This window comes from Gavialis gangeticus, unplaced genomic scaffold (assembly GCF_001723915.1).
Source record: "Gavialis gangeticus isolate Ggan-Ray unplaced genomic scaffold, GavGan_comp1, whole genome shotgun sequence".
NCBI classification, from domain to species: domain Eukaryota; kingdom Metazoa; phylum Chordata; order Crocodylia; family Gavialidae; genus Gavialis; species Gavialis gangeticus.
In genome coordinates, this window is record NW_017728998.1 from 19,782,902 (window position 1) to 19,796,677 (window position 13,776).

The 13,776-nt window shown below is 38.8% G+C and overlaps 1 protein-coding gene across 1 annotated transcript in view; it reads left to right on the top strand.

Moving 5' to 3' along the window:
* KIAA0355 (KIAA0355 ortholog) overlaps positions 1 to 13,776 on the top strand; it is a 56,928-nt gene that overhangs the window by 26,979 nt on the left and 16,173 nt on the right. Inside the window, exons 3-8 of the mRNA XM_019505565.1 lie at positions 2,930 to 3,070; positions 3,348 to 3,443; positions 3,596 to 3,757; positions 4,391 to 4,549; positions 10,586 to 10,683; positions 12,171 to 12,296. Of these exons, the coding sequence (XP_019361110.1) occupies positions 2,930 to 3,070; positions 3,348 to 3,443; positions 3,596 to 3,757; positions 4,391 to 4,549; positions 10,586 to 10,683; positions 12,171 to 12,296 (782 nt within the window). The remainder of the gene's footprint in view (positions 1 to 2,929; positions 3,071 to 3,347; positions 3,444 to 3,595; positions 3,758 to 4,390; positions 4,550 to 10,585; positions 10,684 to 12,170; positions 12,297 to 13,776) is intronic.

The window sequence follows — 13,776 nt, forward strand, 5'->3', positions numbered from 1 at the left end:
GAAGGGGGGGGGGGGGAGGAGATGGTTCCAGAGTCATGGCAGAATGTCACTTTGGTCCTCGTAGGAACAGACTGTCCAGGAAGTGTGGGCCCAGAAAATTCCTAGTGCTAGCCGCTTCACCCAGACCATCTCCTGGGATGCCATACATCGTGGAAGCTCTGTCACACAAAGTTAGGGTCCAGGGCCTTGAAACTGTTAGTTCTTTACAGTAAGTAATTTTTTATATAAATTCTTGTAAATAAGTGGTGTTCCCACATCCCAAGCCCTATCAAGAAAATACCAGCAGCTCACTTGTGCTTTAGGCACAAGCTACTGCGCTCAGTCAATAGCTGTGGCTGCAAGAGGGTTAACACAGGACAAGTTGTCATCTTGGCACCTGCATGGCATTCACAATGTCTCTAGGTTGGCTTCTTATCCAGTGCAGAAAACAGCTTTTCTATTTAAAACATGCACCCCAATTTTGGAGAGAGCTGATTTTAGGGGAAAGGTGCAAGTTGTATGTGGAAAATATGGTATTTAAAGATGTCTCTTCTCTTTAGTATGGCTGCATGAAAGATGTCCACAAACAAGTGAAATAGTCTGTAATGAAGCAGAGGAATTAACTGTATACAAAAGGCTATCAGATGGACAAAGAAAACTGAAAAAAAAGAGAGAGAAATTGCTATAATGTTTTAATTAGGGAAGATGTAGTTCTTAATTTTATTTATTTTTTTAAGTGTTCAGAGAAATTATTTAAGGAGATACAGTATGTAGAGTCAACATATTGTTTTGTATCTTAACTTTTGGTCACGACTAAGTTCTTGTCGGAAAGCTGCAATACTCAATATTGTTTGAATTACAAACTGTCAAAGGCTAAGCATATTACTTATCTGTAGATTTATACCTTAAAAACATGTACTCTCTATAAAATCTATATCATCTCTGCAAGGAAAAATACATTCAAGGGAGGATAGTTTAACAAGCCGTAATATACCTGCATTGTTCTTCTTCCTGGAGGTTATTTCAAATGTATAAATAGCTCTTTAGATCAAAAATGACTGAGACTCTGAATATGTAGTTTCCTTAAAATTAAAGTAATGTGTGTATATGTGCTTTTGAAGTCGAATTTAGCAGCCCACACAGACATGTTGGTCATCCTGACTGGAAATCCTGTCAGGATTTCCATTTATCAAGTAAAATCTGCAAGGTATAGGACAACAAACACGTTTCCTATGGAACTGTGAATCTAGAGCAAGGACTTGCAACTCCTACTTCAATTGATTTATCTTTCATTGGAGTAAGGCAGGAATTTAAGTTCCTACCTATATTTCTGGAGTAGTATTGTTAAACTTTATGCTGTAGTTTTGTCAGTTTTAAAAATTATGTTAAACACTGACGTTCTGAGAAGAAGCTGTGTCTGTGTCAAGCATAAATTAATCTTATACTTCATGAAGTTCAATCTGTAAAGCTCTTAGTTTCTAGGAAGTTGCTACATAGAAATTTTTCTTTGGCTAGGTCTTTAATGGCACAATTAATACGGTTAAAGTTAGGCATGTATTTTGGCATCTTGACCCACTTAAGCCATTTCTTTGAAGAAACGTATAACTGTTTGTGAATGCAGATTCATATATAGGGAGAATTAAGTCTGTTAAGTATACAAAAGTAGAAAATAAGAGAACACAAGTTCTCTCCTGTTACATAGCTACAGCAAAATAATTTAATCTATTTCTATCTTAAATCACCTGTCTCAGTAATTGCAAGGCTTTAAGGTATTCTGTGAGCATCTAAGCTCTTTAAATAATCAAGAATTGAATTTGGAGTATGCGGCACTCCTGTTACGTTGTTCAGGCTGCATGTTCGTCATGGCCAAGGCTTCTATTAAAAACAACACAAAACAAAACTGTAACTCGGAGCTCTCGTAAATTATGGTTTTGTCACCGAGGACAACTTGCTTCAGACAAGACTCCTCCCATGAACTTTAAGAAATTGGTGCTATATAGTATGTTCAGTATTGCAGGGGGTACACTTCAGAAACTTAAAGAAAGGGATATTTGAATTTATAATGTTCTTTGACACAAATTTTACTAAGTAACTCTTACTCAACCAGGATGGCCTTGCATTTTTTATGGATTTTTCCAAGTTCTGCCCTGATAATCTCCCTCAATCATACATGGTGTCTTTTCTGTGTATATATGCATGTATATGGGCTGGTGAGATTAGTCCTGGTTGTGCAGCGAGAGCATAGCCATCCTTCCAATTGAAATTACAGGTGCCTGTAGATGTGCGGGGACACTGCTTCAACACACTGTAATTACAGAGCATCAGAGCAGACTCAAATGGAGTCTGCTGGAGCATGCTAATTAGCATGCTCCACAGCCTCTACGTATCATGTATTGGCATCCCTGCACTTCAGAATGGTAACAGGGGCACCTTAACTAAAGCTTGTTCAGTGAGGTTTAGTTAAGGCACCCCCACTACCATTTTGAAACGTGGGGTTGCAGATGCACAAGATGCTGAGGGCGCTTGAATTAGAGCAGCTTTCGGAGCCACTTTAGTTAAAGTGCCCCCCACCTCGAAACGTGTAAAGGCGACCTACATGCTCAGCCTCTCCCTCCCCCTCCCCCATTCTTACTCGTGTTCAGTAATAACCAACCCACTGTGGCCTAGATAGCAGGATTCTTAATCCACTAAAGTATTGAGAAATTGAGATGCGAAAAAGCATTGACTTGTGCTGCTAGCAGTTGCTTTTTCACTATCTGAGGCATACACATGTATATGTTATATGAAGTGTGATATTTTCTTTTAGAGTAACAAAAAGGTTTAAATATTTGCACCAATTTTTCTGTTCCAGGTTCTTTTCACTTTTTTATTTCAGTTATATGTTGACTAGATCCATCATCATGTTGAACCAAAATTACTTGAGTATTTCTGTTTGTGTCCTATGTTAAAGGCCACATCTCGACTGCGAGAAAGAGGCGGTGATGGGTGTTTGGCTGGAATTGAGGTTCAGCAGCTCTTCTGCTCACAAAGTGTGGCAATCCCCGAACATCAACTGAAAGAACTGAACATGAAAATTGACAGTGCTTTGCAGGTTCATTTCTTTGATGCTTTAATTTTTTTTGCATATGTCTATTCCAGTCAGATTGGGGGATGAAGAGGGGAAAGCATGCATTGCCCCTGAAAAATGGAGTGCAGTCAGCTGGAAAAATATTGGGGACTTCTGTAGTTTTATGAGAATCTTGTAAAATTTTAAGATTCTACAGAAGATCCCACTGTGTGTGTAACATGGCTGTGTAAATTCATAAGTATACTTTTGCATCATTGATTATTGGCTGACTGTTGCATCTTTAAATCTTTTTTAACATCAGGCTTACAAAATTGCTTTGGAGAGTTTAGGCCATTGTGAATATGCAATGAAGGCTGGCTTTCACTTAAATCCAAAAGCTATTGAAGCAAGTTTGCAGGTAAGATCCATATACTTCTTCCCTTCCCTATTTGAAAATGAATGGTAAAGAATGATATTTTTTTATAAAACTTTTATTTACTCTTTTACTCTCTATTTACTGTCTTCATTTATTGTCCTTTTTTATTTCTTGATCTCCATTTTGTCTTCAAGGGCTGTTGTAGTGAAGCTGAAGCACAGCAAACAGGAAGGAGACAAACCCCACCTCAGCCAATTCAGTGTGAACTCCCGACTGTACCTGTTCAGATAGGATCCCAGTTTCTGAAAGGCATATCCTTTAATGAGTCTGCAGCAGAGAACCTGAAGCTGAAAACGGTAATGGCTCAAAGTCAAACCATCTTTTAAATTTTTAATTAAGAATCAAGTAAATAGAGAAGTTTGACATAACACTTGCGTTTAAAAATGTACATTTTTCAGAGAAGTATAGCAAAGCTCATGTTTAATATGCTTTTATAAACAATTTGTACCAAAAGAATTAAAAATGAACTTTTAGAAGCGGTACAAGAGTCAACTTAGTAGAGTATAGAGTACCATTCACAGGTGAGCTGTCAGGCTTTTGTCAGTATTTTCTTTCTCCCCCCCACTCCCCAAGTAAGCTAATTTCCTCCTCCTGGAAGAATTAAAATTAATTGCATTTGAATTACTATATTTTAGTTCAGTGGTTGCTGTGCAGTATTCTTCTTAATTTGTTGATTAAACCATTTCCCATGGGCAGAAACTGGTGAGCGCTTTGTGGTGGTAGAAAATAATTTTGTTTTGATTATTTTAGCTTTTCCATTTGTTTATACAAATTGTTTACAGGTGGCAAGTGCAATAATTAAGGCTGGGAAATCTCTCGTATGTTAAATATGACTTTTTTGTACCCTAAACATTTTTACATATATTGTAAAATATATGTATATTAGCCTGTTTTGAGTAATGCATGTAACAGGTTTTTGTGACTTGCAGCATACAATGCTTCAACTGATTAAAGAGGCTGGTTGCCATAATGGACTTACACCACATGATGATGCTCCTGTTACTGAAGTACTAAATCAGGTTTGCCCTTCTACTTGGCGGGGAGCCTGCAAAACTGCTGTGCAGCTATTATTTGGCCAAGCTGGACTGGTAAGTGACTATGGCTGGTGGAGGATAGATAAGCAATAAAAGGATTATTTTAAAAAACTATTTTTTGGACCAGAATACCTCTTCTGTTGGAGGAAAACTGAAATCATTTGTACTGGTGTGCAGGGTGATGAGCATTCTATGGCCCCACAGGAGATGGTTAGAGTTGAGGCTTTTCTGCTGTTTGTAGGTGTGGAGCTATTGTTCTCAGCTCTAGAGTTCACAGTCATAAAATAAGTGTACAGCACCATATATACTGTGTATTATAATGTTGTAGTTTTGCTAACTTGGCTAGTAGTTTCACTACCTGGACTTTTATAAAAGCCATACTAACTTTCTTCCAGATATTAAAATATTTTGGAAGTTGGGTTGCAGTTTCTTTGAGCTCTGCCATTTCCATTGTTGCCGAGAATTTGGTTTTGCCAGTGAGCAACATGGCTCCTTGGAGATCGTAGATTCAGAATTACTAATTGTGATTGAAAACTCAAAGGGAAGGTACAGTGTAATGCAGTATATTTTGAACACCATGGCCAGTTGGTTATGTGAAGGAAAGCACTACAAGCTTTAAAACTAAATCAGAAGTTTCAGTCTGTACAATATGATGCCGATAAGAAACATTTAAGTAATAGTAAAATTGGAAGACTGAAAAATACTGTTAATGATAGCAGAACTCCATTTGTAAAAAAAAAAAAAAAAAAAGACAGCTTTGAATTTGCTACCCCTTATGCATACTTGAATGGGAGTTGGATTTTCTGGTTGATAATTATCTAAAGTCAGTTCTCTTAAGTAGCGGTAAAACAGCATATCTAACTGAGACTACAGTGGTTATATGACAGGTAAATCTTCACTTTTAAAAGATGCATTTATTTTGCCTCGATTTCCAAACAGCTTATAAAAGCACTTGTTTTAAACTACTTGTTTCTTCTTAAGTGAATATGCCTCTATGGTAACATAACTAATCACTGCAGCCTTTCTATTTAACAAAATATGCTCCTATTTACTCGGGAGTAGTATTTCTTTTAGACTGTTGTGAACTTGTAGTCTAGTTCATTAATAAAATGGGAGCAGCCTTCCTTTACCAGCAATGCAATAGGAAGTAAACTTGTGCGCTTTTAGAGCTATGTCATTGTACATAAGAGTTTTAATCAAGTTGTTTTTAAGTCAGCACTAAGTTGGTCTAACTGTTATTGGATCATCTGTTGTCAATGATTTTTTTTACTGTTTGCAATTTGAGCGTAAGTAATCAAGATTTGGCAGGGTTTTTTAGTCTCTGAAAAAGATGCATGTTGCAGTGTATCAAATAAAGTCAGCTAGGGCGCTTACACACAGGAGGGGAGCCTACTTCAGCATGCTGGAAGTTGGAACAGACTCGGTCAAGTCTGCTGGAGGATGGAAATTGATGCGCTCTGGCACCTTTGCATGTCATGTGTATCAGTGGGGCAGCACGTCTCTGTGCTGAGAAAATGACGGTGGTACATTTTGAAATAAAACACATTTGGGCTTTAGTTCAAAATGTCCCACTGCCATTTTCTCAGTGCAGGGACATACTGCGCCACTGATGCATGTGACACATGGGTGTTTTTAATTAGCGTGACTTGCTAATTAAAAGCAACTGGCTCCACGTCAGGAACACATGTAAAAATGCCCTTACTGCCTTTGTTCAAGCAGGTCTAGCTGATTAGTAAGTTACCATGAATTCCCTCCAGTCTTAGTTTATTTCTTCTGGTATTGCATTCGTTGATCATTTTTAGTGCAATCATAAGTGTTTGTCACTCTCTTGTATCTGAGTATCACTTTGATCTTAAGTACCCTACTACATGGCTTAGTTTCTTTGACTGTTAGAAGTGCAGACAAAGGTGGTCTTGCACATGTTTTTAATGCAGGAGAATATAATAGTAAGTGTGACTTGCCACAGAAGCAATGTTAAAATGAAAGTAACTACACTTTGCAGTTCTGCTTTCCTCCCTGCTAACATGGCAACAATAGTCATGTTAACTATGCAGTAGTAACTACTGTCAGTCCTGGTCCTCACCATGATACAGGGGTTGTTGATAAGAAAGGCTAGCCTGCAAGATCTGTGGCACAGGAAGGGAGTTTTTGGTGACAGGATAATGAGAGGAGTGAATGGTTAAAGTCTCTGTTAGGTGCCTTTGTAAGAGAAATTACTTGAAAAACATTAAATGCAAGAGGAGTTGGAATAAGGATAGGGTTGGTCTCCACAGGGGTTAGGTGAAGTGGTTTGTATACCTGCTGGAGTATCTGGTGGAAAAATTTGGACTAAAAGCAATAAGGTATAAGGAATTGGACCTAAGGAAGGAACAGCCACACTAGCATTTGCTGTTTCTAACATGAGGGCTCTGTGCTGGCAGCAGGGAGAGCTGCTGGTAAGGGCCTCCTTTCATTATAGTTGGAGCCAAAATGAAATTACCAGTTTTAAGAAGATGAATAACTCAATTTACTGCCTACATCAATGATGTAAAAGTGGAAGCTATTTATCTTCGAAGTGGCATTAACAAGATACATAAGTAACAATAAACATAACTTATAATCTTTCACTCTTGAAAGATGTATGGTCATCTTTGCATACTGTCTTGTGGCTTGGTTTGTGATCCTTTTGTTTTTTGGCTAAATTGCACTGTAATCTCATCAGAACCAAAATTTGCCACTTTCATGTTTGTGAACATCTACGCACACCTTTTTAAGAAATTCTGTATAAGGAATTCTGCAAGGTGAAGATACACTTAACGTTGTATAACGTTGTGTAATGATGACAAATTCTGTTCCTTTTCTAGAGCATACTCTGGGTGGGGATGAGGGAGGAAACACCTGTAAAACAAGAACAATAGATGTCTGATGAACAGGAAGCTGATTTCTAATTATCCCAGCAGACAGGGTGTGAGAAATGTGTACTGGCTGTATTTTGAATTTATTTTGCCCAGAACTTGGATAAATGTGAATCACAAGTAGATATAATACACCCTTTGTTCTACTGTTTTTAGAAATGCAGGAGTTCTCTGCATCACTTGAAATTCATAGGTTTAATTTGTCATTTTCCCAAATTAAATATTATAGGAAAGTTTCATGGAAATTTTCTTTGCCCTGTGCTGTGCACATTTTTGTCAGATATGTGGAGAAGCTTGAGAGAGTCCAGAGGAAAGCCATATCCATGATCAGATGGCAGAAAAACAGGCCTTATGATGAGAGGCTGACAGCTACGGGACTCTTCAGCCTGGAAAAACGCAGGCTCATGGGGGACCTAGTGGCTGCCTATAAGTATATAAGGGGTGTACATCAGGATCTGGGGGAATGCCTGTTCACCAGAGCACCCCATGAAATGACAAGGTCACATAATCACAAACTTCTCCAAGATTGTTTCAGGCTGGACATAAGGAAGAACTTCTTTACAGTCCGAACCCCCAAGGCTTGGAAAAGACTGCTGCTGGAGGTGGCGCAAGCACCTACTCTGGATTCCTTAAGTCAATTGGATGTTTATCTTGCTGGGATCCTGTGACCCCAGCTGACTTCCTGCCCCGGGGGCAGGGGACTGGACTCGATCTTCCAAGGTCCTTTCCAGCCCTAATGTCTATGAAATCTGTGGAATATTTTAAAAAGAACCTTATCAGAAACAAGATTAGAAAGCAAAGTTAGGTGTGACTTAACTTTTTCATATCCTCAAAGTCTTTAATAAGAGACCACTAAATAACTTGTCTTAGCTTGCTGATGTAAAAACCTGATTTTTATATTTAAGTCAGCTGAAATTGCAACGGCTCAATACTTCTAAAATCACGCTTGTAAAAGCTACTTAACATGTTTATGACTTCCACTAGCAAAAGCAAGAAAGTTCAGGATTTGTCCTGCTGCACTGTGCTGAATTCAGTGTCTCGTGGTTTGATAAGTAAGGACTCCTTGAAGATATACCAGAACACTCCACATGTCTTGTGTTGCTTCAATAACACAAGGCAACCATGAATCCAGTGTATTTGTATAGCAAGCCTGGATAGTTAGCTTTATTTCATTAGTTGTTAAAATGTGAGTGTTTATTTTGGGAGTACTGAGATATAGATCACAACTTATCTTGAAGAACACCCACTGTGTTTATTTGTACACATGGAGTATGCTGATATTTTTGTGTCTTCGTGTGACTTTCTGTCCCTGACACAAGCATTTATTTTAGTCCTGCTGCTAATTCCTGCAATAATGCTGAAGTTCATTTATCTTCTGCATTTATGTTTATATTATCATACATGGTGATGTTAATAAGGATCATATCAAATGGCACCTCTTTCTTTAAACATCAGTACCACAGATTTAAGGTGTCTTCTGGTTTGTTTGCAGTTTAATTCAGGAAAAATAGTCACAGTGACGTTCTTAAATGGGTGTAGTTTCAAATGAAGCTATAGTTAGGGTAGTTCTGTGCTTGCTGTTCTTCCTACTGTTAACACAGCACTCCCAGAGGAGCCCTGGGACTTTCTAAACCCTGGATGCTGGAACCCTGTCCAAATGTGGAGTAATTGCATTAACAAGTTAATTTGGGCTTGAGCAAGACTTTGATTCTGAATTAAACATCTAAGTTGCATATAGCTTCTGCCCATGAATACTGGGAATAAATCTTTCCCTTCTTACTCTATTAAACTCATAGTAAAGGTGCTACTAAGATCATCAACTGCCTGAATAAAATCAAAGTTTCCTGAACTTGCAATAAAACCAAAACAAAAAAGTAAAATGACATTACTTTAGTGAGGATGAAAAAGCATGTACAGTGCAGTATAGACAACAGTCAGAATTGTCTTCTGTAATGGTGTGCTCAGACACTGGTTACAAATAGGAGGGAATGGGCTTGGGTACATATCCAGGGACAACCAAAGGAAAGTCGTCAGCTCTCTGAAGAAACCCCTAGAGTTGGGTAATGGCAGCACTGCTTTCCTTTCCGTGATTTAAATGAGTTTGACAGAAGAGAGAATAGACTTCAGGCCCCTATATTTCAAATTCCTCATATGACACATTTGTCTATCACCACGAGTTGATTCCTGCCTATGAGAGAGAAACAGAAGCAGTGGATGGTGACTGCAGACATGCCAGTTACATCTCTTAAGGTTTGTTTGCCCTGGAGGACTATGCCATTTCAAGGTTAAATGGTATAGCTAATCTGTTAGTCACTGAAGCAAGAACTGATGGTGGCTGTCAAAAGCTGCTGGGTCAGCATGACCAAAATAGCAGAATTGTAGAAATGACCAAGATGGACTACCCATTTAGATTAGATTTCAAATGAAACCTTGAATTAAATGTGGAACCTTCTCACAGTATCACTGGTAATGAGGCTTATATGAAGTGGAAGCCCATTCCCTTTTCGTTTCCCTAAAAAGGGAAGGTTCAAGATCAGAATGGTAATTTCCAAGGCCTCCAGCTTCAGAAACCTTTTGTCAGATGAGGATGAGAACTCTGAAAATGGGAAGCTCCCCTCCCTCATTTAAGTAAAACAACCTAATAATGATGACATGCTTCAAAGTTGGCAGAGGAAGGAAATGTGGATGCACGTTCTAAAACTCCAGAACACTATAGAATTGAAAGTTGTGGTAGAGTTCAACTAAAATACCTTTAATCTGTCTCGCGTGAAGCTTTGCCGTTGTTTGTTTTGAAGAACCATTTATTTGTTTCCAAAAAAATTATCAAGTAGATGCTTATGACAGTATAAAAGTTATAGCTTTCAAGAATTAACATTCCTGCTTCCAGACCTCTCAGGTAGCACCGCTGATAGTTACTGGAGTGTCTGTATAATAGCAGATACTAAAGGTGGTGATGCAGGAGTACTATGTGTGGTAATGGATAGAATTAAGGATATTTATATTTTTAATCCACATATATCTTGTCCACTTTTTTATATGTTGAAATTATTTGGATGTTTTATATGTTTTACTGATTTTCATTATAATTTGAATCTGTAACATAGTAGAGGTTGGGATTTTAAACCCTAAATTCAGGGAGTAAAAATAACTAAAACCTGTTTTTTAAGTATCTAAATATTTTCACTTCATTTGTTAGGTGGTTGTGGACACAGCGCAGATTGAAAATAAAGAAGCATATGCTCCTCAGATTAGTTTGGAAGGATCCAGAATTGTTGTGCAAGTTCCATCAACGTGGTAAATAAATATCTTGTACTGTGATAATATGGCATAATTTAAGCTTGATTTATGTTTTTATATAGAGATTTGATGATGTTCAGGTGTAACATCTCTGTAGGCTTCTTGATCAAAGGATAGATGATGCTCTTGCTGTAAGATTGACCTATAGCTGCATCTAGAAGTTTTTTGCATTTACCCTGTATTTTGGAGACAATGAAGGGAGGCAAATCTGTCAGCTAGAAAACTGAAGAGGTTTGAAAAAAGAATAGATGTAAAAAATTAAACAGATGAAAGGAAGAGGGAAAAATACCCGCCTCTACAAAAGACCTTCAGTGCATTAACTGCTAAGTCACTATACCTGAGCAGGGGAGATGCTTCATGAAGGTTTAGCATGAGAGGACCCCTCATTCTTGGATGGAAGATGAGGGAAGGCCCTCATTCAGAGGGTCTTTAAGAGTAACCGTCTCTTTCAGCAGGAAGAGAAAAGTAACAAATCCTCCTTGTCCAACAGAATTCTGGTGGGAAATGAGTGACATACTGATGCTTTCTTGAAAGTTTTTGGTGGCCCCACAGTCGTGTTAGACTGTGGACCTGAAGGATTTCTTACTTTTGTTTAGCAGCTAAACTGCCAGGACAGACCTGCATTTTAAGTAAAGATGTTATCCAACAAAGACTACATATTTTCAGGTACCTCCTGCTCCAAAGTTCCCAATATTGTGGACTTCTTGAAGACAAGGCAGCTTATGATTCTGAGTATTCAGTAGAGTTGATGATTCTGAGTCTTCAGTGGAGGCTGCCTGTCCATATTGGTACAATTATGGCATGTCCTAAAGTGGTGTGAATCGATGGTTCCTTTCCCTAGAAGAAGACAAACTCCTTAATTCCTCCATTTTATAAATTGGCATTTCTGGCATTGTGATTTGCCTGTTGTATACATTGTTCTACTTGTAAAGGGGTCTAAAAGAGTGGAGTATTTGAGTTGTAACTCAAAATCATTAGGGGAGCTCCCCCTACTGACAAATGCCGATAGAGCCTGGTCATTTCAGTCTTGTAGAGATGCTAATCTAATATTTGACAAAATCCAGATGTTAATGTGTCACTTTATTCACTCTGGCTCCTTGCCAGACAGATCTGATGGCAGTTAAAACTTCTTACTTCTCCCTTCCTGGTGAAAGCAATGGTTCCTCCTCAGAACCCTTTGAAAAATAAATTAATTAGGATTTTATATTAGCTCAATTCTGTACACATATTGAATGCTGCTTCGTTCCTCCAAGTGGGGGAAAAATCCTTCCCTGCTTCCAGGACATGTGCAAGGACTCTGGATTTAATTAAGTGGGTAGCTGCCTTTCTTCATGGCATAGTTCAGACTGGAGTATCAAGATGAACAACAATCTCCTACTGGTACTGGGCAAGCACTTTGACTTTGTTTGCCCAGTTCATCAAAATTTTAGATTTTTTTTTCCTTTAAAGATGGTGGAATTATTTGGAATTTTCAATGTTTGTAGGTGTCTGAAAGAAGATCCAGCAACGATGTCATTATTACAGAGGAGTCTGGATCCAGAAAAGACTTTGGGACTGGTAGATGTGCTCTATACTGCTGTGTTTGACATAAACAGGTGGAAAGAAGGAAGGTAAATTTCCTGTTTGTCCTCTCCTCTATCCATTATAAAAAGTCTGATTATTTGGAAGACTGCAATTCAATATGGTACTGCAAAAATTAGTATAGCGTCTGTTCATCATGGAGAATAAGTGCTAGTCTTGAGGCGGTGCATAGCTCTAGAAAATGAGGACAGTATAGGCATCCTGTAGGTCAGTGAAAAGATGCTGTAGATTCTCTAAACTTTGGTATAACATTTTCTTATGTAAAGAAACAAATGTGCCTACTAGCCTATTACAGTCATTGGATATGCTGTGAGATTTGCAGTCCTGCATTTGCAGTGAAACAATTGCATGTAGTGGTATAGGCTAGGGATTGATTGGCTAAGTAGCAGCTCTGCAGAAAAGGACCTGGGGTTACAGTGTACAATAAGAATGAGTCAATAGTTGCGAAAAAGGCTAACAGCATACTGGGTGGCATTACTACATGTTGCTAGCAGATCGAGCGAAATGATTATTCCCCTGTATTTGGCACTGATGAGGGCACTTCTGGAGTACTGTGTCCAGTTGTGGTGCCCCTCACTGCAGAAAGAATGAAGACAAATTTAGAGTTCAGAGGAGGACAAGAAAAATGCTTAGAGGGCTGGGACACATGACTTGTGAGGGAGGGTGCTGGGCTTATTTAGTCTGAGAGAGAAGACTGAGGGAGGACTTAATAACAGCCTTAAACTACCTGAAGGTGGTTCCAAAGATAATGGAGCTAGGCTGTTTTCAGTGATGCCACATAACAAAAGGAGCAATAGTCTCAAGTTGCAGCAAGAGAAGTTTAGGTTAGATATTAGGAAAAACTTTCTCACTAGGAGGGTAGTAAAGCACTGGAACAAGTTACCCAGAGAGGTGTTGGAATCTGCATCCTTGGAGGTTTTTAAGATCTGGCTAGACAAAGCTTTGCTTGGGGTGATATGGTTGGGGATGGTCCTCCTTTGAGCAAGGGGTTGGACTAGATGAGCTCCTGAGGTCTCTTCCAACCCTAATTTTCTATGATTCTGTGATTTCAGAGCACTGTTAAAATATTGGCAGGAGTGGGGGAAATATGAATGCACAAAGACTTTGACACTCTAGCCATACAAAACCTTAAGTCAACTAGACTATTTTATTTTTAAATTGGCTAGTTAGGCAGCACTATTGTTGTAACAGGAAATACTTTGTGTTGTCAAGGTTTTCATAGAAAAATTTGTGGACTTTTACCCAATAGCCATAACAACCCAGTTACTCAGTTCCCAGTGCACCACAGATTGAAGCTGTAGACGTTAGGAAATAATGGGATATAATGTAAGGATAGATAACCCAGGGCATTCCCACTTCTAAGCAGCTAGGGACCAAACACACCAGAGGCCACACCAGCAGGAGCTGTGCGACTACAGGTTGTTCCAGGGCAAGCCACAGGCCCCCTGGGCCATGTGATGTATGGATGTCCCTGCTCCCACCACTGCACCAGAACCCAATCCCCCCCCC